The sequence below is a fragment of the Haliaeetus albicilla genome, chromosome 10 (assembly GCF_947461875.1).
Source record: "Haliaeetus albicilla chromosome 10, bHalAlb1.1, whole genome shotgun sequence".
Lineage (NCBI taxonomy): Eukaryota > Metazoa > Chordata > Aves > Accipitriformes > Accipitridae > Haliaeetus > Haliaeetus albicilla.
The window spans coordinates 4,072,608-4,099,245 of NC_091492.1; the positions used below are offsets into that span (position 1 = coordinate 4,072,608).

General features: G+C 44.1%; 1 protein-coding gene and 1 long non-coding RNA gene across 3 annotated transcripts in view; both read right to left on the reverse strand.

The window, feature by feature from the left end:
• Nucleotides 1–236: 236 nt before the first annotated feature.
• WFDC1 (WAP four-disulfide core domain 1) lies at nucleotides 237–18,822 on the reverse strand. 2 transcript variants are annotated; one of them, XM_069793358.1, is made up of 7 exons: nucleotides 18,235–18,822; nucleotides 11,008–11,203; nucleotides 10,334–10,417; nucleotides 7,545–7,685; nucleotides 6,290–6,331; nucleotides 3,895–3,969; nucleotides 237–2,983 (listed from the first exon to the last, which is right to left on the reverse strand). In XM_069793358.1, the coding sequence occupies exons 1-6, from the start codon at nucleotides 18,379–18,381 to the stop codon at nucleotides 3,911–3,913; spliced, it is 669 nt and encodes a 222-aa protein (XP_069649459.1). In that variant the 5' UTR covers nucleotides 18,382–18,822; the 3' UTR covers nucleotides 237–2,983; nucleotides 3,895–3,910. The 2 variants fall into 2 exon arrangements, with proteins under 2 accessions (XP_069649459.1, XP_069649460.1); XM_069793359.1 differs by lacking the exon at nucleotides 18,235–18,822 and adding an exon at nucleotides 11,688–11,908 and having other exon boundaries at nucleotides 11,008–11,174.
• Nucleotides 18,823–21,536: 2,714 nt separating this feature from the next.
• The window catches only part of LOC138687231 (uncharacterized), a 117,614-nt gene continuing 112,512 nt past the window's right edge, over nucleotides 21,537–26,638 (reverse strand). Inside the window, exons 4-6 of the long non-coding RNA XR_011326469.1 lie at nucleotides 25,178–25,265; nucleotides 23,481–23,589; nucleotides 21,537–21,960 (exon numbers count right to left, since the gene is read on the reverse strand). This is a non-coding gene — a long non-coding RNA (uncharacterized lncRNA). The remainder of the gene's footprint in view (nucleotides 21,961–23,480; nucleotides 23,590–25,177; nucleotides 25,266–26,638) is intronic.

Genomic DNA, 26,638 nt, shown 5'->3' on the forward strand with positions numbered 1-26,638 from the left:
GAAGGTGCCAAGAACAGAGTGAGTGTCTGACCCACGAAGGCGGCCCCTCTGAAAGGGGACACCGGTGGCAGATGTGTTTTGGGGGTCTGTCACCTCCCTTCCAGTGGACAAAATGACTTTTGCCTCCCTATGCCTACGTTTTCTGAGCTCTCCCAACAATTAAAATTTAAAAGATTTGTCCTTTTTGTTGTAATTCGAAGCCAAGCATACATCAAGAACACACAACTGAAACTAGGCAGAGTTGAAAAATATACTGGTCACTTTTTATTGAGCACCGAAGTGGCAGAACCTGTACACACCTAAGCACCAGGGGCAGGAACCGGGAAGGGTCTGCCTGGGGTTGCCGCAGATCCTCGGCTGCTGCAAGGCAGAGCTGCTCCACCAGCAGCACTCGAGGATCTGGAAGGCCATGAGCATTGCTAGCACACAGTGATACACGTAAAGTTTATTATAGCACCAAACATGCTTTAAAGTGTACATAGAAACATTAAAACCAACCTACATTAGTGATTTCCTACTGTGCTTCACAAGACTGTTGTTAAGCCATTTGTCTTTGGAGAGAAGACAAGATGAGGACAACTCATTCGGTCTGTGCTTTTGTTTCAACGTGACGGATGTCAGTGTTGAAAACAGCATTTGGACAAGTCTCTTCCGGGGCTTTTGTTTCTGAGTTTGACATTTAATAACTTGAAAAGAATTAACTTGAAAAAAACTCCAAGCATTATAGCACCATGAGGAAGGGTGATGTCTTTGATAACATCCAGTAAACAGAAATTCATCAACAAATCATTAAGTTGTCAATTCTCTTTTTTAAAAATTCCTTTTGCAAGTAGAAAATATCTTCACCATCCCATCCAGCAAGGTGGTCAGGTATGTGCTTTTGTAGCTACAAAAAAGCAGCCACTGAAGTGAATGTGTCCACTCAAATCAAGCATATTTTTGGATGCTTTGCAAGATTAGGTTGAGATCTGAAGTTTTAATCTTGCAAATTTGCTAATGTTCAACACAAGTTTTTCAACTAGATCCTCACAGGTTTTTAGGTGCTGAATTTTTTATTTTAAAATAGAACAATTTGGCATTTACTCTTTGGGACCTAGCAGTAACCACTGAAGGGCTTTGCTCATTTAACCAGAATTTGATTTTTCTGCAAAAAGTAATGCTGAAAAAAGTCAACTCACTTCTCTAAGCAGCACCTAGGAGCAAGGCTGCATTAAGACTTCCATTATGAGCTGCACTGCTTTAAGTTGTCATGTAATGTCAGTGGCAAAGCAGTAAGTTTCTGGCCTAAACTGAGATTGGAACTATAAAATATGGATGGACTCCCGTCTCTCAGGAGGAGTTAAGGTATCATTTTATGAAGTTGTATATCATAAAATTCTAGAAATAGATCTGTCGGAATATGGGGTTGCATTTAATACCTAGAACTTGGCACAAAGGCACAAAGAAGTGAATGGAGCTCAACAAATGAAGATATTTAGGAAAATGTGGAGCCCTTCATCTGTTCCTTTGCTCCGTAAAGCATCGAGGCGTGTGCCTGTTTATAATAGGAAACAGAAGAGCAGTTTGGTATCTTTCATCTCTCCAGCTGCAAATGTCATATGCAAAGTATCAAGTGTTTTTTAGGTGTCTTAGCTTTGGCTTAAACCATTTGGTGAGCGGAAAAAAAAATCCCATAGTTTGTGGGTGGAAGCAGGCACTTGTATTTGTGAATTGGGTATTTATATACATCACTACTACTCTGCATATTAAAATGCTAATTTTATGCATGCAGATGGGGACATGTACTAAACAAGGAAGCAAACGTGGCTTCTTTTGCCTAGCAATTCTGGCAGATTTGTCAAAATGAAATGCAACTGTCCCTTTAGGACTGCCACAGAAAAGGAAAACATTCATAGAAAATGTGCTTTCCATTTTATAATGCTAAACAGCTAAAAGAAGCTGTAAGACCCAAATACAAATAACTTGACCTTAAGAATTTATGGAAGTCAACATAAAGGTACAGGACTTCTAAAGAGCGGTTGCCCATCTGCCAGACAATCCTTTTAATCACACAAATTTATCCTGCTTTTGCTTTTCTAATATGTGCAACAAATAATCCAGACTTCAGCCCTCTTGCTGAGGTTTTGCAGGTACAAAAATGCAGATGTACATTTTGTGAGTGTTAACTGTGCTGCTAAAAACAACAACTTAAAAAAAACGGGCACACATGTGTCTGCTTAGATACTGTAGGAAGAAATCTGTTCTATCATTAGCTTTCAATCTGCAGCTCACCAGACTGAGAAGCTAAAGGAAAGTAACTAAAAAAAAATAAAATTATAAAACTTGTTCTGCTCCTAGCTCAGAGTTCCTCAAATTCTTAAGACTTCAGGTTTAGGCTTGTAGATTGGGTGTCAAACCTGGTGAACCCTAGGTATAAATAGGAAAAGAAGAAACCTGCAGTTTTCTTTGAACTTTAAGCTTATGAAAAGGCTTATTTAAAGTAGCTGTTTGAGACAGGCGGGCATTGGATTTGATCCAGAGAGCCCCTTTAGTCTTACAGCCTTGCCTATCTTAATGCAACTTAGATATGATATTTAGGTACAATTCTGACATCACTTCATTTTTAGAATACTGAGTTATTTTGGGGGTCATGAAATCTGAATCAGTCACATAACACGCACATAAAGGGCAGGCTCTGTTCCAGCAGCCTGATAATGGTGCTGTGGCTTATAGGGATCCGCCTAGAGGTATTTGCATTTCATGGTAAAAGGGCAGCTCATAAATGGTGTGGTTTCTTTCACGGGATCGCATTTCTTACCCTTCCAATAGACTTAAAATCTAGACTCATCCTGTTCCTTGAATAGCAATGTCTTTTTATCACTGATGGGCAGGGATCAGGGTAATGCTGGAGACGTGCTCATGGAGATTTGGGACCAGAGTTCTTCCAAAACAGAAAACTGTTGAGTAAAGCGTTCCTTGACAGCTGCTTAACAGAGTGGTCCAGCTGGGTGAAAATCAAACAAAAAAGAGGAATTAAAATATTTATCCTTCCTGGGATGTTTGCACAGATCTTGTCCTTATGTAGCTGTGTAATCTTAACAGTCAGCCTGACGTAGGTACATAAAAGACATACTGAACTGCTTTGTTTTCATAACTGCTAGTTAAGCTCAAGTTAGTTTTAAAGTGAAGCTGAAAGTGTTGACAAAACCATCTTGGCACAGAACCTTTGGTATAATAAATATTTTCATTCTTGCCTAATTCAAAGCCTGATTAAATGATCGGAGCTTTTTCAGTTGGCTTTGCTCTGGCCAGGTACATTTGCTCACATGACTGGGTCACATTATTCAATGCAACTGTCCACACACATAAAGTTATCCCACAAAAATCACTCATGTGCCTAAGTATTTGCAAGGCTGACTCTTACTGCAGTCAGTCCAGAATAAAGAACTTTTTAATTTGTCTTGGAGGAGCAGTTATACCTGCATTATAAGAAGTCCCTAAACTGAAAGTTTAAAGTCTTAAGGCACACAAAGTTTTGCAGCATTTATTTTTCATCCTGAAGGTCACTCCATCCTCTAAACACCCACAAGGCAAAGGTTCTTCAAAGAAATCAGGTGCATCTTGTGAAATGAAAATAAAAAGTGGGAAAGACATTAACTTCTTCATGGACAGTTTGCAGAGCTCAATCTCCAATGCCACAGGTTCTTGAGACACTTTTACAGCACCATCTGTTTGTCCACATAGGTGTTTCATGGAGCCTGAGGTATGTACCTGCACATAGTTTTAAGGTACTGTCCTTACACTGGCTTTTTGATGAGAGGTAATTTCACCCTCAGATGACCCTTTCTTTAAATAATTGCATACTAAGCACCAACTATTTTCACCCAGCTTTCTCTTTATTCACAGGACACTTACCCAGGCACACCTTTGATTAGCCTAAATGCTTCTGCTGGTTTTTCACATAGCCGACCACATTGTTGGAATTGCTCCCTGTAAAACAAATATCAGCAAAGTTAGATTTTAAGTTAGTCTGTGGCTAACTTAGTGTAGGAGAAGGTCAGTTCGAGACTATCTATCTAAGGAACCTGAAGGTGTACAAGTCTGTGAAACCTGATGAGATGCATCCGTGGGTCCTGAGGGAACTGGCGGATGAAGTGGCTAAGCCACTACCCAGCTTATTTAAGAAGTTGTGGCAGTCTGGAGAAATTCCCACTGACTGGAAAAAGGGAGACATAACCCCCATTTTTGAAAAGGAAAAAAAAGAAGACCCAGGGAACTACAGGCCAGTCAGTCTCACCTCTGTGCCCGGCAAGATCATGGAGCGGATCCTCCTGGAAACTATGCTAAGGTACATGGAAAATAACGAGGTGATTGGTGACACCCAACATGGCTTCACTAAGGGAAAATCATGCCTGACAAATTTGGCAGCCTTCTGCAATGGGGTTACAGCATTGGTGGATAAGGGAAGAGCAACTGACGACATCACCTGGACTTGTGCAAAGCATTTGACGCTGTCCTGCACGACATCTTCATCTCTAAATTGGAGAGACATGGATTTGATGGATGGACCACTTGGTGGATAAGGAATTGGCTGGATGGTCGCACTCAAAGAGTTGCGGTCAATGGCTCAATGTCCAAGTGGGCAGCAGTGACAAGTGGCGTTCCTCAGAGGTTGCTATTGGGACCAGCACCGTTTAACATCTTTGTCAGCAACATGGACAGTGGGATTGAATGCACCCTCAGCAAGTTTGCTGATGACACTAAGCTGTGTTGTGCAGTCGACACGCTGGAGGGAAGGGATGCCATCCAGAGGGATCTTGACAGGCTTGAGAGGTGGGCCCACGCGAACCTCATGAAGCTCAACAAAGCCATGTCCGTTTGCAGCCCAGAAAGCCAACCTTATCCTGGGCTGCATTAAAAGAAGCGTGACCAGCAGGTTGAGGGAGGTGATTCTCCCCCTCTGCTCCGCTCTGGTGAGACCCCACCTGCAGGACTGCATCCAGCTCTGGGGCCCCCAACACAAGAAGGACATGGACCTGTTGGAGCAAGTCCAGAGGAGGACCACAAAGATGATCAGAGGGCTGGAGCACCTCTCCTATGGCAACAGGCTGAAAGAGAGTTGGGGTTGTTCAGCCTGGAGAAGACAAGGCTCCGGGGACACCTTAGAGCAACCTTCCAGTACCTAAAGGGGGTCTACAAGAAAGCTGGGGAGGGACTCTTTCACAGGGAGTGTAGTGATAGGATGACGGGTAATGGTTTTAAACTGAAAGAGGGTAGATTTAGATTAGATATAAGGAAGAAGTTCTTCACTGTGAGGGTGGTGAGGCACTGGCACAGGTTGCCCAGAGAGGTTGTAGATGCCCCATCCCTGGCGGTGTTCAAGGCCAGGTCGGATGGGGCTTTGAGCAACCTGGTCTAGTGGAAGATGTCCCTGCCCATGGCAGGGGGGGTTGGAACTAGGTCATCTTTAAGGTCCCTTCCAAGCCAAACCATTCTACTATTCTATGATTCTATGAAATTTTTTCTCAAGATTCTCTAAGCACTACAGTGTTACTGGTCTCATTATTTAGCAGTTCTCTGGGAGAGCTGTGATAGCCCGCTGGAAAGAGGAAAGGAAATCCTTTCAGTTTTACCAGTTAAACTGGCCAAACTTGGCTGTTCATAAATCTTATCATATCATAGATGTTGTCTAGTTATATCAGAATATCAATTGCAATCTGATCTGGCTGTCCCTCTCTAGATCCAAGAGTTAGCAGAAACCAGGAGCTTTGAAGCCATGAGAAAAGAGATCTGCTGGAAGATCCTTCTGCCTTCTTTGAGACACGTATCTGTCAATTTGTGCAAGGGACCTGACACCTCTTGTGGTTGCAGATAACAATAAGGGACTGATTCAGAGGGCTCCAGTCATCTCTTATCACATACAATGCAAGCTCTTGGCAAAAGACCCTGATTTTGAGAGAGTTCTGTGTTCATCTGCAAGTAGTCCTGGGCCATGAGCAAAGCTCCAAAAATAAAAATAACAAAAGGTTATTGGATTGGGTGTTTCTCACTCTTTGGGTGGGAACCCCTGGCAGAAGGCTGCGCCATTTAACACATTGTGTCACAGCTGGAGATAGTGATTCTCAAGAGTCCACAGTCAGGGCACTGCAGATCTTAAAATAAGATCTTTTGACCAAGGCATAGAGAGCTGAGGCTAAAGAATCTCTTTTTGCTATGTACAAACCTTCATTTCATAAGCAGCAAATTCCTTGTAAGCAATGCAATAACTATAAAGCTTAATAATAGCAAACACTTCATGCCAGCGGCTTACCAAAATATTCCTTGTAATACTTATGCCTCAGATTGCGTCCATCTGAAAAAGAAGGTATGGAATGAGAACATGTCCAGTCAGCCTTCATTCTTTGTATTAAACTCCGGCCTTCTGTGTACAGCACAGAGAAATAATAGATATGGAAATAATAACCTCACAAACAGGAAAATAAAAGATCTCTGCAGCTGAAGTAGTGTAGGCTGCTATAAACCTCTTATAAAACTGCTAATATTATTGAACTATGTGGACACAACTCACTTTCCCTGAGAGTGGTTAACTGCTGGCCACTAGCATGTTATGTTCTTTTCAGTAGCTACGAGTCAAGGAATCACCAACTTTCTCAAATGAAAGAAAATTTGGGTAAAATTTCAGACCATCTATTAGTGTTTTACATAATTCAAGTTCCAGCTAGGTTTTTCTGTTTACCATTTACACAATTATTTAAGCTCTTAGAAATACCATGTGTCTAAGAGCCATACAGCTATACATTACATTACTTACTATGGATGTTATTAAAGAAAAAGTTATAAAAGAATAAAAGAGATGATCAAAAAGCCCTGGAAAAAATCTTAGTCTTTTATGGAAGCAGTTCAGAGATCTGGTTTGATGCTTTCCCTGGCTTTTACAGTGACCAAATGGCAAAACTGATGTCTCATGTCCCTATGCTGAGATGATTTGTGGCCCAGTGCAGACATATATATCCTACTATTCAATTAAGTTACACATACCTAGACATATCATGAGCTTTCCTGGAAAATGGCTTGGCTTATATAAGTTCCTTTATTGGACACTGTGTCAGCAGAATAAAGAGAACAATGTTTTGGATGCAGAAAGCAAAGTCAGGAGTCAAAACTGGAATTTGAAACTCATATTGCTTAGTTAAGTGTGTAGTAATATATAAATATTTCTATTTTTTGTGCTGCGTAATAATGGCACATGCAGGTTACTACCTGCTCTGCTTACAGAATCCCAGAGGACACTGACATACAGAACAAACAATAAGCGTGTCCCCTGCTTTGGGTATTTCACGTGGCTCAGCCAACATCAAGGGCATTAGAGACTTGAGATTGCTGCAGAGCGGGGACTGTCTCCCAGCCCAGCTGTCACACGCTGTCTTGGGACCTTGGGCTGCCCAGAAAACCCATGAGAGCAGATGTACCACCAGATCTCCTTTAAAGCCAGTGAGAGGGCACCGTCCCTTACTGGTGTTTGCATGACAGAACAAGAAAGGAAGAGAGATTTCCCGTCAACTGACCTGGATTTCCACGGAGCTTGATGCACTGGCCCCTGTTAGGGATTCCTTCAGCCGTGTTACCTGGGTTGATGATATGGCATTCATAGCCTGTGGGACAATGCAGAGGCTCATCTCCATCCTCAGTAGTACTGCAGGCCTCAGCTGCAAAAGAAGCCTGCAGGTCATAAATCATGGCTTTAATGTCCATGGCGACATGGACAGTGGGATTGAGTGCACCCTCAGCAAGTTTGCTGATGATACCAAGCTGTGTGGTGCGGTCACACGCTGGAGGGAAGGGATGCCACCCAGAGGGACCTTGACAGGCTTGAGGAGTGGACCCATGCAAACCTCATGAAGTTCAACAAGGCCATGTGCAAGGTCCTGTGCATGGGTCAGGGCAATCCCAAGCACAAATACAGGCTGGGCGATGAGTGGATTGAGAGCAGCCCTGAGGAGAAGGACTTGGGGGTACTGGTGGATGAAAAGCTGGATGTGAGCTGGCAATGTGCGCTCACAGCCCAGAAAGCCAACCGTATCCTGGGCTGCACCAAAAGAAGGTCAAGGAAGGGGATTCTCCCCCTCTACTCCGCACTGGTGAGACCCCACCTGCAGGACTGCATCCAGCTCTGGGGCCCCCAACATAAGAAGGACATGGACCTGTTGGAGCAAGTCCAGAGAAGGGCCATGAAGATGATCAGAGGGCTGGAGCACCCCTCCTATGAAGACAGGCTGATGGAGAGTTGGGGTTGTTCAGCCTGGAGAAGACAAGGCTCCGGGGACACCTTAGAGCAACCTTCCAGTACCTAAAGGGGGCCTACGGGAAAGCTGGAGAGGGACTTTTTACAAGGGCATGTAGTGATAGGACAAGGGGTAATGGTTTTAAACTGAAAGAGGGTAGATTTAGATTAGATATAAGGAAGAAGTTCTTCACTGTGAGGGTGGTGAGGCACTGGCACAGGTTGCCCAGAGAGGTTGTGGATGCCCCATCCCTGGCGGTGTTCAAGGCCAGGTCGGATGGGGCTTTGAGCAACCTGGTCTAGTGGAAGGTGTCCCTGCCCATGGCAGGGGGGGTTGGAACTAGATGATCTTTAAGGTCCCTTCCAACCCAAACCATTCTATGATTCTATGATTAACACCCACAGATAACTAAAATATGTCAACACAGCTACCTTCTGCATCTCCTTCCAGACAGGATCTCAGACTACTTCCCATGCCAGGCCACCAAGGAGTTAACATCTCCAAAGAAGCCTGGCAGAGCAGGTGATCCAGTTCACACCTTAAACAAAAACTGATGTATCTAGCCCGATATGGGGAGTGCAGGTCAGCCCGATTACCTGTAATGACGCCCTTCCCACAGCCTGTTGTGCTGGATCTGCGAAAGGGCTGGAGCGTGATGAAGACAGACCACCGCTGCCTACCATGCTCGCACTGATGGTTGGTGCCTCCTCATGGCTATTCCCTCCAAGCAGTCATAAGTCTGTTCTAGCCAGTGTTTTTGGCTGGGTGAGGAATCAGGGAAACGTGACCAGGAAGCTGGCAGTTTGCTGCTTTGTTCTTTGCTCCACACCCATTAACTTACTGATGTATTTAAACCTCACATGTGACTCACTATGGAGTAAGGCAGTACCATCCTCTGTTACAAACAGAGGCTTTAGTCACCTTGATACTGGATATCCAGCAAGTGCAGAGCAGAATAAGAAAGTAAAGCAGGATTTACAGGCAGTGTTTGTGTCCATTAAATGTACAGACTATGCAGGGACACTCCACCCTTTCATTTGCCAGGATTTTAATTTCAAGGACCTCTTCTGTAATTCTCATGCCGTGACTGATGGTTTTTATTTCACTAATTACTCTGCCAAGCTGAGATGAAGGTGTTAAGATAAGGACAAATAATATAAGCATGACAAGGATGGATGAGGAGGAACCTATTTTATCTTATTTCTAGCAGTGCAACTCCAATAAGCTGGAGGCAGAATTTTCTCTTGAAGAACTAGGAGTTTCCGTAATAGATTAGAGTCAAGGTTTGGCAGGTCTCACACCATCTGTGTAAGACCAGAGGGGGTAATTTATTGGCACTACCTGTGTCTGACTAAAGCTGATCAAAAGCTGGAGTAGCCTTTCCACAAAGAAATTAAGAACCTCAGGCATACATACATCTGGGAATGTCTCGTAGAAGGAAACTTCTCTTCCCACCTCCCTACTCCCTCCTTGTTTCACTTTGAGGTATTGGAAAAAATTAATTAAAAGACCTTTCCCTATGGAATTAACCTGAGAAGCCCAATCTCATTAGCAGTCCCCAAGCTTAGATGCTCTCAGCTTCATGTCAGCTTGACACAACTCTGCAGCAGTTTGCCAGGGCTCTTGTTCAAAGCAGCCTTCAGATCCAAAAGCCCCAGCCCCAGCCCAAGGCATCTGTGCGATGAGGCCACTCTGGATTAAAAGATGTCCTAATCCAAGTCCGCCTACAGTCTATCAGGAAGCTGGCAGAAAATATGTGTATGCTGACAAAGCCTTTTTCTAAAAAAAAAAAAGATATATTTCTACTTATTTCAAGAATGGATACAAATCCAGTTGCCTGGAGCATTCCTAGTGCTCTGCTGGATAAGCCATATCCATAAAAAGCAACTGATTTAGTGCACCAGAAACTAGCCCCCACCATGACACAGTGTTATTCCTATGGAAACTCCAGACAAACACCAGCAGCCCCAGCATCCCAATATCCCTGGCAGGCCCTGTGTATGATGAATGTATTATTTAGTGCCTTTGTATAACTACCGATACCACAGAGAAGACAGTGAAACGTACTGTACCTTGTAAGACTTCCTCTGGGCCATCCAAAAGCCACCCATTTCCTCCCAGCCAGCGGGGTTTGGGCTGAACCAACCAGTCTAAAACTGTAAAAGACAGAAACAAGGAAGCAGAGTCAAGGTGGAGTAGCCATAGGGCACACAGTTATGGAAAAGTAACAGATTTCCTCTAACAGCCAGTGATGAGGCTGCCAGGCTCCTGAAGGACGGAGTTGAGTTTTCAGCAAGATACTTATATTTATGCTTTTGTTGTTCCAGTGGCAAGAGAGCCATGCATGTTACCCAGGGCCACAAGAACCTGGTGTCATAAAGGCCAAAGCGGCTGTTGTTTCCCATCTTCCATTCCCATGGCACGGATCAGATGAGATGGCTGCCTCGCTTCTGTGCGCACTAATTCAGATTGGGATTCTTTCTTTTCCTGAATATATAATCCCAGGACAAGAACTGGCCTCAAGTGACTTCTACCATTTGTGCTCGTGGGAATTTTGCAACACCAGCTGGCCTTAGATAATTTTTCGATTCAGCAATCATCCCAGAAATCAGAAGTGTGGAACCAAAGCTTTATCCTCAACTCACAACTCAAACCATGCTTCCTACCCGAGACCCAACGCACGTGGGGATGACTACCATTGTTTCTGCATGCTCCTCTACCAGTTTGATCGCTGGGTCCACTCTACCTGGCGGTGGCTGTACGGATTCCAGGCAGGCGTAGATGCACCCATTGTAGCAGCAGCGTTTGTGCCTTTCACACTCTGAATCCGAGCGGCAGCTGGGCACCTCGCAGGCTCGGTCAGGCAAAGTCTGGGGCGGTGGGGGGCAGCGGTCGTTCTTCTGGTAGTGGGAACTGTGAGAATGAAGAGGGTACTCATAATCCTTGCAAAGAAAAGAAAGGAAACAAAGGTTTGGCATAAGGTGAATACCAAACATCTCATCAGTTGAAACAGAAGAGGGATTTTCAAAGTGGTTTTCAAATGTTCATTAGAGAGGAGAATTAACCGGTCAGCTCCTTCAGCTCTGTCTTTGGCACACTGAAGAGAGAGCTATATGATCACCTTAGCACACTGCTTTGGAAACACCAAACCACCAAATTATTGTGTGGAAGTAATTTTACAATTAAGGTTATTCTAATGACAATGAGGAGGTAGAAAAAAAATCCTTTAAAGTCTTTTATACTTGTCTAAGAAACAGAGAGAAAGACTCCAGGCATCCTCATGATGAGCACACCAAAACGCTTTGATAGTAAAGCAGTGGAAATGAGGACGCTGTATTGTTTTGAGGTTACATCCCCAAATGGGACCTGGAACTAATGCCCCAGGTACCACCTGTCTCCTCAATAGGCTCATTCTACCTTCATCACCTTCTTCTGGACCAGAACTTATAGGGGAGTCTTTCAAGCTTATCTACTGTGCGGTCCTGGATTGTTAAATTAGAGACCATTTCTAAAGCATGAGTTGATCTGGGTGAGATCTGTCCGGGTGATGTCAGATTAATCCCAAAGAAAATGAGGCTGTGTTTGACTAGAGCAGAAAGGAGCCCAGCTGCTCACTGCACACTGAAAGGACAAGGGAGATTTAAAGTGGACTAACAGGCACAGGATTTTACCAGAAACATTCATAAGAGGCAGCATTGAGATATTATTCACACTGGTGACATTTTAGCAAGAAGCCAACTCCCTCTGACGGAGAGGTGAATCACCCAAGCCCACTCCTTTCTCACCTATGGCTAAACTACTCATCTCTGGGCTTGAGCTCAGCTCCCCAGAGCAGCATAAAGTACGCAGGGCAATCAGTTCTCAGATTTATTAACAAACATTAATAAGCTCTAATCAAATCAAAAGATGGATTCTGGATTTGCACTTTTAAAAGAGATCAGCATCTAGCCAGACATATGAATTGAGTGCTGCTGTGCACTTGCTAGCAGGCTGTTGAGTTTAAGAGCTATATATAGCTGGCCTGATCACTGTTGTGTTACGAAATCAGTGACGAACAACTGGGATTGTTATTCCAAGAAACAACATGGTGCAACCGTCCCTGAGGGGGTCTCTAGGAAATTTCACCATCAAGCTATGGAGAAATTTGAGGTGAGACTAATATCCCTCTTTATCTACATGCTGCTACATCCTCATTGTTGAAACCTTCCAACGTCTTCTGTGGAGCATGTGTGCCTTTGCGAAACAGCGTGTCCACACATGTTCCCGTCCAAAAAAATGTCCTAGGAGAGGCTCCAGGAGGTCCATTGCCCTGGGGACTGACCGCTGGCTCACACTACGTGTGACCAAGCTGCAATCAATTATCCCTAACGGTGAAAAGAATATCATCTACACTCCCTTGGCATAATTCGTAATGTAGAGAACGAAGGCAATCCCAAGGGACACCAAAAGAAACAATGATGTATATTGTGGTACTGAAGTGAGAAATTTTACTTCCACATTGTATATAGTGTAGAATCATATTGATAAGGTGGTGGTTTTTACACCAAAGCTGGCCTCTGTTCTTTGAGCCATAGCTAGGGGGAAACAGAGAGCAGCGAAGTTTCTCCGCTGCCTGGTTGCACAGGGATTGAGTGTCAGCCAATGTAGAAGTGTAGAGAAAAGTTAGGATGATTAAAAGTTTCAATTTCTGTTACAAGGTTTACGTTAAAGAAAATCCATATCCTGGTTATATCTGTAACTGGTTAAATAATGTGTGTGTGTGTGTGTCAGTGTGTGAGACAGAGAGTTCCTAATATTTCCACAAATGACAGCCTCCTGCCCTGTTCCCCATATCAGCCTGCCCTGTTCCCCATATCAATAAACAATTTTCTTCTGCTTTTTCCTTAGTTGTTTTCATTCAGTGAACAAGAAACTGCTCAAACCCCCTTCCATGAGGCTGTTTTCCCATGAACTGATAGGCTGTTTGAGCCACAAAGTAGGTTTGAAAAAAAAAATACTTCCTAATTTTGATGATATTTTCAATGTTAAAGTGTAAACCAAGGTGTAAGCTATCACATCATCCCATTCCTCAAAAGCTGAAAACACTCCAGCTTTGAAATAACGTGCTTTTGAATTGAAGATATTGCAAGTTCAACTTATTTTGCTGTTGTTGGATTTTAAATAGAGAAGATGCTTGGACCAAGTATAATTTTGGGATATAAGACAGCATTTAACAGTAAGTCTGTGCAGTTCCAAACATTTAACAGGTCTCCTTGTTGGAGGGAGCATTCATCCTGGAAGGTCACAGTTTACTATTCTGTTATTTGAAATGTCAGCTGCAGACTGAAATGTGACCAAAATAATACTGGCAAATAATGGATACATGAAAAAAAAAAAAATACCCAACCCCAAACAATTACTGCAGTTGCTTCACAGATGATTCAGAAACCAAGAAGCCAAAATTGCAATGAACAGTTGGCTCAATGAATGAGATTTCCGTTTGGGAACAATACAACATTTTTAGCCAAGTAACTTTGTACCTCATGATTTCCCTGCCCATTTTCTCTCTTCACCTATTGCTCTGAAATCCTTTTCTTTCAAAACCTCATAGTCAAAAAAATATTTTTTGCACCTTTGATCTAACAAAACCATTGCCACTGGTTTATGTATACATAAACCATCCCAGTGGGAATGTGGGATTCCCTCATTCCCAAAATAGCCTGGTTAAGGATGTCTTCAGGTATGGACTACAAGGTCTTTTTAAAAGCTCTCCCAGGATTCACAGTTCGGCTCTGAGCATAGCTCAGATTTATTATTTATATAGATTATGACAACAGTCAAAATTTCTTTCTTTAAGAATATATTTCAATGCAGGAGGCAAATTGCTGTTTCCCATGGAGACTTATTAAATCATTTTAATAACAATATCTGCCTTAGAGATATCCAGAAACAAAGTAAGGGGAAAAGTTCAGAGTTCAGCTGAGGAACCCTGGAGGTCAGTAAAGATGACTAGGAAAAACCAAACCTGAATGTAATCACTCAGTCTCAAGCCGTATTTTCAATACTAACTGTGCGATGCAGTCTGCTTCCAAAAAATCCCAGATCTGGTCTATCATTTGTGCCTGAAAGTGGACCCTTGGCTTGTGTCAAAGCACAATTCTCTGCTAATTTATATTCTGCATGGCCACCCCTGAGATCACACATGAGGTTTATTCCCAGCCTCTGGTCAGCGAGTTCTGCCCCTGGCAGGTATTTCCAAACACTGCCCATAAACCACCTTTTCTCTGAAACAATACACAGTCAGGAGGAATTTAGAGCCCTCCAATATTTTTATCAAAGACCTGCAAGAACACAGATCATCAGTGATCAAAGTTGCAAATATCAGACTGAAGGACAAGACCAAAACAATAGGAATAATATTCTCCTGCTATTGACTCTGGATTAGCAGTTTCGGTTCAGGTGTCTGCAGTACTGGAAGATTGTTGCAAAATTAGGGTGGGCTCGAAGAAGATGCACAATAGCAGTTAGAGGACTGGAAAGCAGGGAATACAGTGCAAGGCTTGTATGTGTGTGGGCAGGTTTCAAAGGAGAGGCTGAGGGCTGCTCCGCTCATACGTTACTCTCAGGCATATGCACGACAGAAATCTCATGGGAGGTGTGCTAATCTGGTAGATGAAGAGGTATCCTGGTTTCAGCTGGGATAAAGTTAATTTTCTACCTAGTAGCTGGTATAATGTCGTGTCTTGGATTTAGCATGAGAAGAATGTTGACAACAGGCTGATGTCTTCAGTTGTTGCTACGTAGTGTTTATACCAAGTCAAGGATTTTTCAGCTTCTCATGCCCAGCCAGCAAGAAGGCTGGAGGGGCACAAGGAGTTGGGAGGGGACACAGCCAGGGCAGCTGACCCAAACTGGCCAAAGGGGTATTCCAGACCATGGCCAGTATATGAACTGGGGGGAGTTGGCGGATCATTGCTTGGGGACTGACTGAGCATCGGTCAGTGGTTGGTGAGCAATGGCATTGTGTATCACTTGGGTTATATTTCACTCTCTTTTTGCTATCTTCCTTTTCACTACAATTATTACTATTATTATAATAATTTCTTTTAATTTCAATTATTAAACTGTTCTTATCTCAACCCATGAGTTTTACTTGTTTTCAATTGTCCTCCTCATCCCACTGGGGTGGGGGAAGGAGTGAGCAGCTGCGTGGTGCTTAGTTGCTGGCTGGGGTTAAACCACGACAAGAGGGTATCTCAGCGTTGATTTATGACAGCTAGCTGGAGAGTAAATACATTGTTGGAAGAACATTACAGCAGCTGCAAGGGATTCTTCATTTCTGGAAATCTATAAAAGAAGGCTGGATTTTTTTCGAAAATGCTTGATGCAGCTGAAACTGGAATAAAATCAAGACTGCCCCAGGTTTTCCCAATAGACATATGGGTGTCTTGATAATGAATTAAAGCCCACTCCCAGGTAGCTCCCTCCCTCTGCTCTTTGGGAACAGTTCACAGACTGTGCGGGGGCTGCAGAATACCAGCTGCAAATCACTGAACTGGACAAGTGTCCCTCTGGCTGTAAAATGCATGGATTTCCCAAAAGCTGGAAGCCCAGCTCCTCCATTGCACTGTGACTGCCATTTTTTTCTTCTCACTGTATTCCCTCTCCTCTTTCTCCCTTCTCAATTCCCCCTTGACCCCTCCTTGCCAACCAATACCCTTCCTCAGGCACCTTAATAAATAACTCCTGGCTACACCTCAAGCCAGCTCCTCATTGTAACACCTGCTCATCGTTCTGCGGCCAGCAGTTTGGTGGATGCATTCTTCCTGCCGTAGACTCAGATTTTATGGACTCAGACGACATAACTCTCAGTCAACTCCCTACCCCTCACTGCCTCCTCCCTCTGCAGACCTTGCCTGTGTCCTTCTGGAGGTCCCACAGGGATGTCTATGGCCCATCTTCTGTATGGCTGCGTGTTGTCGTAAGCACCTCCATCTTGTATCCCTCTATCCAAGTGACTCACAAATCAGCTGTTCCACTCACAGCCTCTGATTTTCGAACTGTAGGGAACATACAGCATTTGGTAGAAAAGAAAGCCTCTCCCTGAGGAACAGGAGGGGCTGCCAAAACAGACTCTTGATGGATAAGGGGATGGAGAGTGGACGCCTTCCTCCTTACAAGGCTTTGAGAAGAAGGAGAAAGAAAAGCATTTTCTGTTTTCCCTAGATAAGATGTTTCTGTCAATGTGAGCAATTCTAGCTGAGCTTGCCAGATCAGTAGCACCTGGATTCATGGCTGCCAGAAAAAACAGTCCTTTGAAGAACTGCAGATTGAAAGAAGAGGATATATCCCCAGGGGAGCAGGCTCTGTGCCTCTACAGAGCGCATTATCTGAAGATCAACATGTAAATTCCTGTTCTACTCCTATCCTATCTCTCTGGGTCATTTACTTCATAGCTCCTATTGAATTTGAGCATTGCATTGAAATATGACACAAGAACATACTAATAAATACACTTTCCTGTGAGTGATTTTGCAGGAAACACAGCTCTTCATGTCACCATTTTCCAGTTAAAGTGCAACCCAGATGATACCCGGTCCTAAGGGAAGCTACAATGAAGAAAATTTCATGTTGTAAAATACTGGGGTGCCTTTCAAACATCAGCACAATGTTTTCTGCAAAATTTCAAGGAGACAAGGGCACCGTATTTCAGTTCATTGAGCACAGGCGAAAGATCTGTGTCACACTTCTGAGTCAGCAATTGCACAAACCAAATGTAGCTGTCTCCAAACATCACTCTAGATGTCATGGGCAAAAAAGCATCCTTTTTAAATTAAAGGCTCTTATATGTGGCTGCAGAAAACAGGTGGAGGAATCCCCATGTGACACCAAGGACCTGTTTATGTACATGCAATGGCTGGAAGATGCAATCAAACCCAAGCATGAGAAAAAAGACCGGCTGGGGCTTCCATCTAAGTGATTCAAGGGGCAGAAGCCCTGGGTCAGTGCTGGCTTCTAAGGGGACTTTAATGGAGTAAGTAAAAATTTCAAATTTTTTTCCTTTCTAAACAGCAGGTCCTGAAAGTCAAACTATCAAATTATTTTCCTTTTTTTCCCCTCCCATCTCCTCCATGGCCATTTCTAATAGTCTTTTGGCCCAGACATACCAGAACAAGACCCAGCACCATCATTTTCTTCACTCACAGTAATTTGTTGCTGCTTCAGTTTCAATTCCAGCACTACTGCTGTAAGTACCACTGCAGATTTGGAAATGGTGGTTGCACTCAGTACCCCATGCAAGTCTGCCAAAAGCGGGCAGGGACAGACAGTGCCACTGAGAAGCTGCCAGGGTGTGGGCAGCAGAGGGGAGCTCTGCTCCCAGTGAACATGCCAGGCATGGTACAGCCACGAGAATGGATTTTTCTGATCGGCTCCTTACACCCATTAAGGTGATCGGCACGTTACTCTGACACTGTGGATGTGGAGGTCTCTGTGCTCCAGTGATTTACAAAACGCTAGGCAATGCCACCATCCCTCTAGTGCACATTATCACTAGGAGCTGGAAACATTTACCCAAAGTTACTCCAAAAGGCAGTGGAGGAACGGGGCAGGGAACCCTCCTCCCTTCTCTAAACAATAAATCAATTTATCTTCTTTTCACTAAATCTATCTCCAGACATGTAGGTTTTGCATTCCCCTTCTCCTCATTCATGCTTCCCTTGCTGCCCTATGAAGTTTCTAGGAAAAGCAGTGACGGCAGCCTTACCAATGTCTTCTCACTGTTCCAAGTGTGCTTTACAAGTTTCCCATTGCAGCAGCTAGGTGGCAAAAGTTTAGTACAGCCTGGGAAACTTAACGCAACCCTTTTATAAAGAGACAGCCTGCAGATTCAAATACTTCTTATTCTAAAATGATACACTCATGTAAAGAAAACTCCCCTTTCACGTTGAGCATACCCAGCTCCCCCCAAATCACCCCACCACAGTTTACTCACATCGTATTTCTCCGTCATTTTCAGATGTAGAGCACGCTTCCAGAGATTCCTTGCACAGCCCGAATCTGGCAGCAAAACTAAGACACACAAGGCTGCAGTGAAGATCTTTTTACAGAAATGCATCTCTGATAGTACCCTGGAATCCATTTTCCCCAGGAGAAATCAAATAAGGAGCCCAGCTTTCAGGATCGAGACGATTCAGAGTCTTGGCAAGGAGGGAGGGAGACGGGGAGGGAGGGAGAGTGAGGGCTGATCGCTGGTGAGAGCCGCTTTTCGCTGCGCAGCTTCTGGGAAGGGAAAGGGGGAAAAAAAAAAAAGGATCCCACAAGCAGAAGCCAGGAGCTGCTGTTGAACTTCTTCACTCAAAGTTAGATCAGGTTCTCGGCTCACATGTTCACACAAAGCACACGCTCTCCTTGAATGATAGATGGGATGATTATTTGGAAAGATTATTTTTAGACCTTTGTTCCCAACATCTGGCATCCTCAGACAGCCCTATTCAAAGCCAAAGCGTGGGATCAGATGACAGCTGCCGCAGGGGGAAATAAAGGTCTTGGAGGGGTGGGCTCGGCAGCTTCTAGCAAACAGCTCACCCAAACTTCCCAAGCTACTCAGCTCTCCCTTTGTGTGCTTCCCACTGTGCCCTGAGCTGTGGTTTTGGATCATGTTTTGACAAAGCGATAACTTCATATGAAGTTTGCTTGAAGAAAATGATTTAAAGACGTGATAAACATGCAGGGGCTTTAATTAAACCAAGTTGACGTTAGCTTTCTGCGAATGATTTCAAAGAAGGGGAAGACATGGCCATTGGGGAAAAATAAATCCATGTGCATGGGTGGGGAATAGGAAAGGCAGGCAGCTTAGAAATGACATGACCAAATGGAAAGTGAGGAAGGGGACGTGAGTCAGCCTGTGCCTGACAATGGGAGAGAGGGAGAGACTGCATCTGGGGTATTAGACACCTACATTGACATTCAGGCACCCAAGTGCCTGAAGGACAAGAATGGACTTATGAAGTCAGGCTGAAAGCATCCCAGCATCCTGCCTGGATGGGGACAGAGGCAGGTGCCAAAGAAAAAGTATGAGAACAGGGCAACTGATGCATATGTATCCATATATATACTTTCACAGCCTTCAGTAACGGTGTTCGGGCTTCCTGAGCCAAATGTGGGGGCTGTTTATTTTATAATCCTCCATGAATTTCTCCTCCAGCAGCTTGTCCATCCTCCACCTGGAATGAAGGAAGAAACGGAACCACAATGTTAGTTGAGATACAAGCACCAAGCCCCTCTTGCCTTCAGTTTACCCTCACTGCAGCCCTGCTCTATAGCCAAGGCAGAACAGAGTGGAGGCTTGCTGGATGCATTGGATTTATTGTGTATCTGCAGTAAGATGGGTCTGCACAGGAGTGTTAGACCTTGTGGACAAATAGAAAAACAATCTTCCGATTCTTCCTTATATCAGAAAGCTGTGGCAAGTCACTTTGATCCATGCCTAAGGGTCAATAGCTGCATGTAGGTGGCAGCCAAAGGATTTCATCTCCAAGCCTGCCAGAATATGGTGATGGAAATATGAAGAATGAGTGAGGTGTGGGTTTTAAAAGCTCTGTATTTAACTGAATATATTTGATTTACTCAGAGATAAGGGGTTTACAGGGTTTCTAGCAGAAACTGTGCTTTGGGGCAGTCTTGTCCATATCTCTACCGCTGTAGAAAACTTCTTAGCACCAAAACCTGTTCAGTTCATGCCAGGGAATTTAGTTGGTAAGAAAAGCCAAGCAGGGGCTATTGTTATGGGAGGAAAGTAGAGAAAGAAGGGTGGGGAAAAAGAATGAAGAGTTAAACTGGGGAGGGTCACCTCCCTCACAGATGCAGCAATACAAGGAGTCCTCCTGGGACTGGCAGAGCAAGCTGCCTTGCCTCTGCGTGGAGTCTATGGACTCCCAAAGGAGCTCCAGTGGCAAGTGTTTTGGAAGGGATCTCTCTGGGGATGCAATGCCTGTATATCGCTCTGTGTTTGTATAAACTTCATCACTGCTTGATCCATAGGTTGCTCCTGCAATAACATGACGTGTCGCTCCCTAAGGCATGAGCAGGGTTTTGGGGGGCTGACAGGATTTGGGGGGACCCCATGGCACAGTTGTTTCAGGGAGTGTGCATTTGGCCTGGAGAGCTTTTCATGGCACAGAGGCTTCATCACTCTCCAGCAGGCTGCTGAGAAGACTGTCTCAGCAGAAAGCATGGCTCCAGGTCCCTGACACCTGCTTTGCACCATCCTGCCGGTTCTCCTCTCTCTTTAAATGTAGTCACCCATTTAAAACAGTATTTCTTGCCGTTTTCCTTTAAACAGGTCATTTCCCTCAGGCTGTCTTCTCTTCTGCATTTAATTAGGACAACTGTGGAAAACTCGTGTCCATGGGTCAGTTAACAGCTACACAAAGTGACTCCGTAATGACTGAAGTGTTAACTTCAGATGAAGGCAGAGCTCAGCACCTACAGGTCACTGTCATCTCCACCGAAATCTCATCCAAATGTCATCTGAAATCAGCAGTTGTGCTGGAGTTAGTGAAAGGCACACTCAGACATCGTCAGTACATCCAGAGAGGAATACATCACTACCACAAGACTTCAATTTGTGGCTTTATTTTTTATTGCTCAGAGAACTTTGTCCGACACAACAGGATGCCTCCAATTCCCTTCAAAAACAAATCTCCCCTGTTTGTTGCAATATTAATATCTGCACCTTGATAAAGCACCTTTCAGGCACAACCAGGAGCTCCCACCAGTGTCCTGACTCCTGTGTTGTAAGGTGTCAAATGACATGGCTGGTTGCACAGAATAAACAAGATTTTTTCTTAGAGTATTCCTACTTAATTTATGCCCTTGTGCTGATATTTCACATGTCTGTGCTCTTGCTGAAACCCAAACCAGCATGAAACAACAACTGTTCCTGATAAATCTCCCTAATTTAATTTCATTTTTGTTGTTTGTTTCATATACTTGCAATCTGGACTCGGAGCAACTAATTCTAAAGATTAATAGCTACTTCAGACACCATTTACTGTCCTTTCTTTTGGCAGATATACAGCTTTGACATTTACCGAGGAGAAACTAGGGTCTGTGCATTACAGTTCATGGACTGTATACCAGAGAAGTGAGAATTCTCCTGCAGGACCAAACTTCAACAGCTGGTCATGGTCTTCACATAAAAATGAACGTTGATGTTATAACACTTAGGCCTCCTGCACGCAGCCACTTCACCTTAACTTCCCAAAGTACTGCATGCAATGCCTGGACTAGATTATCCCTTCTATGAGCTGGGGAAACTGAGGCACAGAGTAAGTGATTTGCTGAAATTAGACCTTCTTCCATCTGCATGACCAAACTGCTAGAGTTATAACAGCTCAGCCTAGGCCAGGGCTCTGTTGCTTCAAGGCTCTGTCCTCACATTCAATAGGGAATTCTTCATGCCACCCATTTCCATTCCTCACATGCTTCTACCTCCAGTCTGTCTTGGAAACTAGCCAAGGGATTTTACATTTTTTATAGGATTAAGAAAAACTTCTTTAGCTGGCAACATTGGAAAGAATATATTTCTCACCTTTTCTGGATATTCTTCTTCTTCTTCGTAGTCCCTGGCAGGGCTGTCTCATCACAGGACAACTACAGGACAGCTTTAGCCCATTTCATATTCACCCTGCCCTCCCATTTGGAGCCCAGTGCAAACCTAAACCAACAGAGACTTTAGCCCACTCAGTTAAGGAGGCTCCTCGCTCCCGCTACAGAGCAGTTCATGTCTTATCAAGTTCACTTTTGAATGGCCCATTCAGAAAAAAAAGGAAAAAAAAAAAAAAAGAGAAGCAGCTTTGACTTTCTGAAGAATTTCTTGTTTAACAAAGCAGTTCTCGGCAGGTTTATGGCTCCAATTATTAGTATAAAGCATTCTTAACAACTTGTGAAGTAATTATAGGAATCAGGCACAAATCCTTAGCAAACACAGACACCGGTAATAATTAGAAATTTAAAATTTACTGCTAAGCATATTTCTGAGTTGTGTTACTTTAAATGCTAGGTATTTGATGACGTATTATGTTTTTAAAACTATTATTTCAAGAAAGAGAAAATTAATTGCCATTTTCTCTTAAACTACATCTTATCTACACACAACGGTTGGGCCACAGTCATTTACTCTAAGTGGATTAACTCCCTCTGGTGATGGTTACATCCATATAAATTTGCTGTATGGCTATTCTATGCAAAGTGGAATAAGTGATGCTGGTATAAGACATCCTTGTGTTATTATGTCTTGGCTAGATTTGGCTCCTGCTTGTCTGAAATCTTGAGCATTCAGCAGGCAGGCAGTTAGACTGACAGCTGGAGAAAATCAACAAGTATAGTAACATATATAACTGTATCAACGCTGTGCAATTAGCCCAGGGAATGCATTAAAAGTGAAAAGCCACATGCCTAACCAGTATGTCTGGCCATGCGCAAGACATGTGTGAATGAACCAGCAAGTGGATTTTCTACTAGTGAAAGTTTACAGTGCGCTCAGTTGCGTCATTCATAATAAAATGATTTGTTTTCTATAGGCTTGTCCAGGGAATAGGTAGTACATCACTAAGTCAAGGTTTCTCTGCATCAAGATTTGTGGTGCAGTTCCTCACACAAAATTCGCGCTGCCTTTAAGGATGTTAAATGAGATCGCTTCATACATCATCACTAAGCAAAGAGTCATCTTCTGTGCATGAATCTGTGCAAATTTCCATTCCACAAATGGTTTCAATAAGGCAAATTCTGCAGTAACATAAATTGCCGTCAGATGATAGTGGGAGAACGTGGCTGAGACTTGAGCATCTCCCCAGGACCTGTGACACTTCAGCATCATTTGTTACAGCGAGGAAGATGTATCTGAATAAAAGGAGGGCATTTTATCAGGCTAGGAGAATAAAATCGCTTTTGGAACCAGGATTCGTGCTGCCTGATTAAAATGAATTAAATAATGGTTTTTAAAAATGTTCTCAGGGAGGTTCTGAGTGAAAGTCACAGGGTGTTTGTGCAGCCAAGGAAAAATTTCTTTCTCCAGCCAAAAACAAGTGATGTAGTTTAGCCTAAGCCAAGACTTCCCCTTTCCCAGAGGAAAGATTTGACTTTTAAGGAAAGATTATGTCAAAGAGAGAGTTTCCTCAGAGAACACAACTCCAGCAGTATGAGGTGACTCATTTTAGCTTGATATAATCACAGTACCTTCATGCCAGGGGTTGCTGCAATTCTTTAGCTGTGGCGCTTCCAGGCCTGCTGTTTCCTCACCAGCTCTGCGTAGGTTCTGTTGCCAACAGCAAAGGGCAGTGGTTTTCTGGGGATTAAGCAGGTTAGAGATTGTTGATATTACCTGATCTGGTGGGAAAGCAAGGTTACAGCTGCTCTGTCTCCCCCATCTCCTGCACATCCAGCCGCTGGTGGCCAGCCCTGGGGGGTCCTGCCTGCTGTACCACTTGGGAACAGGGTTTATGTGGCCTGAGGGAGACCTGCAGGTGCGTGCTGGGATCAGCAAAGGGTGATAGAGCACTTCCCAGGGCTTCTTATGGGTCAGGTACATCAGGAGAACAACTCCACTGATCACAGTGACAAAAAAACAAGCTAATGCTCCCCCCTGCTACTCCCAGCTGCCTTGTGAAGGCCAGCCCTGGGGGCTTACCACTCAGACTTCCACTCAGTTTTAGGAAATCAGCAAAACCAAGTAAATCCAGAGTGTTTTTGTTTTGAATATGAGCACAGAAAAACCATAGCCCTGATTCAGTTTTCCTCAGCTAAACCTGCCATGTGAAATTCAGGGAAACCTATAGGAAGTGCTGGGCTCCCCAACAATGAGAGATGGCAGCACTTTTATCCATATGGTCACCCCTCCAACCTATGCTTTGTGTAAGATACCTTAAAGCAGCAATATTATAATTGTCACTTTTTTATCTCGCCTAAGAGCCCAGACAGTGATTGGGATTGCTCACTGCATGGACTAGGAGGAAAAGGAGTCCCTTACGTGTGCCCACGCAGGTGGGTGCATGTGATAATCAACAAATAAAAGAAACTGCAGCATCTCTTGAGGGGTGACACCGAATGCAGATGATACACCCCATCACCCAGGGGCTTATTTTACAGCCAGCTCTACAGGAAGACACCAAATCTGGGGTTTCAGTATGGACTCATTCCTTCTCTGAGCAGGAAAAGCTGGCTGTTGTGTCTGTGCCAGATGTTTGCTACCAGCGAAATCCACTGGGAATTCATAGGATGAAATAAAAGATCAAAAGCAATTCAAAACACAGACAGGTGATTCTCTTTAAGCATCTGGCCTCAAGCCCTCGCAAAGCCTGGCAGAGGTCAATGTTAAGTGGCCCCTGACCATTTGGAAAGGCCTATAAAGAAGAATATAAAGTGTCTCTACGTTTAACTAGCTTTATTGCATATGAGATATAAATTAAGCAGATGAATGTTATTAGAGAAGCACTTTCATGAGTGCTGCATCCCACTAACAAAATTAGCAGGAAGTCTTCAAATATATGATCAAAACATCGTATTAATTATGAGGCAGAAAGGTACTTAGTCCGAGGGAGAGGCTTGCCTTTACGGCACAACATGCGGCTGTGCCTCCGCTGCGATGCCATGTGCCCTGGGGAGACCACGGTGAATCCCGAACAATTTCCCTGGGTGGGACCGCCAGAGCTGCGGTTTTTGCCCACACGCTCCCTTGGGCCAGCTCTCTCTGGGGCATTGTTGTCCCAAAGTCTTTTGTCTCCAAAGAGGCCTCTGTGAGCAGTTAATGTCCCTGCAGGGAGGCAGGAGAGGAGGTTGGAGGGGCTGGAGGGGAGCGGGGACCCTTTCCCTCTCAGGGCAGTGGGATTGCTGCATGTTTTGCGATTGCTGCATGTTTTGGATTGGGGGGAACATACCGTGAAGCTCTCACACTGCGACTGCCGAGAGAAGCCGAGTCATGGACTGGAAACCTCAGACGAATCTCCCTGGAGGACAGATTTCACCCTAAAATGAAAGACATGGGGAGTTAGTCTGTGTGCATTCGCATAGATTTTTACAGCAAATCTGCAGCCCTTTACCATGCGCTGCACAGCAACCAGCTTGAATTCCCTGGGGGTAGCAAGACTGCACTCAGGGACCGCTGGCCCTAAAATAGCAGAGCTGTGCTCTGGGGGCTCCGAAGAAGCGTGGGGCACATGATACCTTGCTTGGACCATAGTAAGGCACAGGTCAAAGCCAGGGACCAGGCAGTCATGTCAGCATGGACACTAATAAAACCATTTAAAAGGCACATGTCATTAGCAAATTCACAATTTTACACATGACATTGAAACGGATTATTTGGGGGCTGATTCCCTGCACTGACCCACAAAGACTGGACGAGGGCCAAGCAGTTTGGTTTTGGTGCTGCATCTCTCTGAGTTTGAAATCTGCCTGCCTGTAGCCCCAGAGACAGATGGTTTCCCATAACAAAAGTGTCTTGCCTACATCCAGAAATAGCAATTTAATAAAGTGCCTGTCAGTGGCACCTGCAAACACTGAACAAGAAGCAGATGAAAGGCCAGATATATATCAGCATTGTGCTTGCATATGATTTCCTTTATGAAACCTTTAACCTCCGCGTCCCACATACTATTACAAGAGAACTCCTTCACTCTTTGCTGCGGCTCCTCTGAGGCAATGAATACTCTGGCAAGGACACTAAGTGATTTCCCAGGTCCAACCACAAGGCAAGGATATTAAGACTTGCAGTTGGTAATGTTGCTTCAGAATTTCTTAGAAGAGATCCAAGGATTTTGGAGCCTGAGAGCCACATTTGCTGTATCATTCCATTGCTCTTAAGGAGTTTGCTACGAGAAGGCAGATGATAGTTTTTCTTGTCTTCTCTTATCTGAGGAGCATGGTTAAACAAGCTATAGAAAATTCCACTTGCCTTTGACCTCTTGATAAAAGTCTTATCTAAAGCTGGTTGAAGATAGACAGCAGTATTTTGAGCTGTTGCAGACTGAGATTATCTAGGAGTGTTCCCTTTTATGTCCTTCAGCAGAGTGTCTGGAAGTCAGTACATATGTTTCCATCACCTACCTGGTCTGAAAGGGACATGCAGGCTCTCTCCTATGCAAAAGCTCTACTAAGTGGGCTGGATCTCATTCACCACTGACTCCTGGTGCCCAGATGGAGCTCAGACTCTGGCTTCTATCCTTGCACTCTCCCTAGGCATTGTTTCGAATACTCTCTTGGCTTGGGCATTAAATATAATTAGATGTCCTTTCAAAATCAGAAATCAAGCGATGCAAAACCGGCATTGCAAAGCAAAAAATTCCTGCAAGGAAGTTCCGAAAACTGCTTGCTGACATCCACACGTGCCCTTGAACACC

Coding starts and splice junctions, on each gene's coding strand:
- WFDC1 (XM_069793358.1), bottom strand. CDS start 18,381: ATGGATTCCAGGGTACTATCAGAGATGCATTTCTGTAAAAAGATCTTC. Junction 10,418..11,007: donor ATCCGTACAGCCACCGCCAG/GTAGAGTGGACC, acceptor TGTCTTTTACAG/TTTTAGACTGGTTGGTTCAG. Junction 7,686..10,333: donor CCCAGAGGAAGTCTTACAAG/GTACAGTACGTT, acceptor CTTCTTTTGCAG/CTGAGGCCTGCAGTACTACT.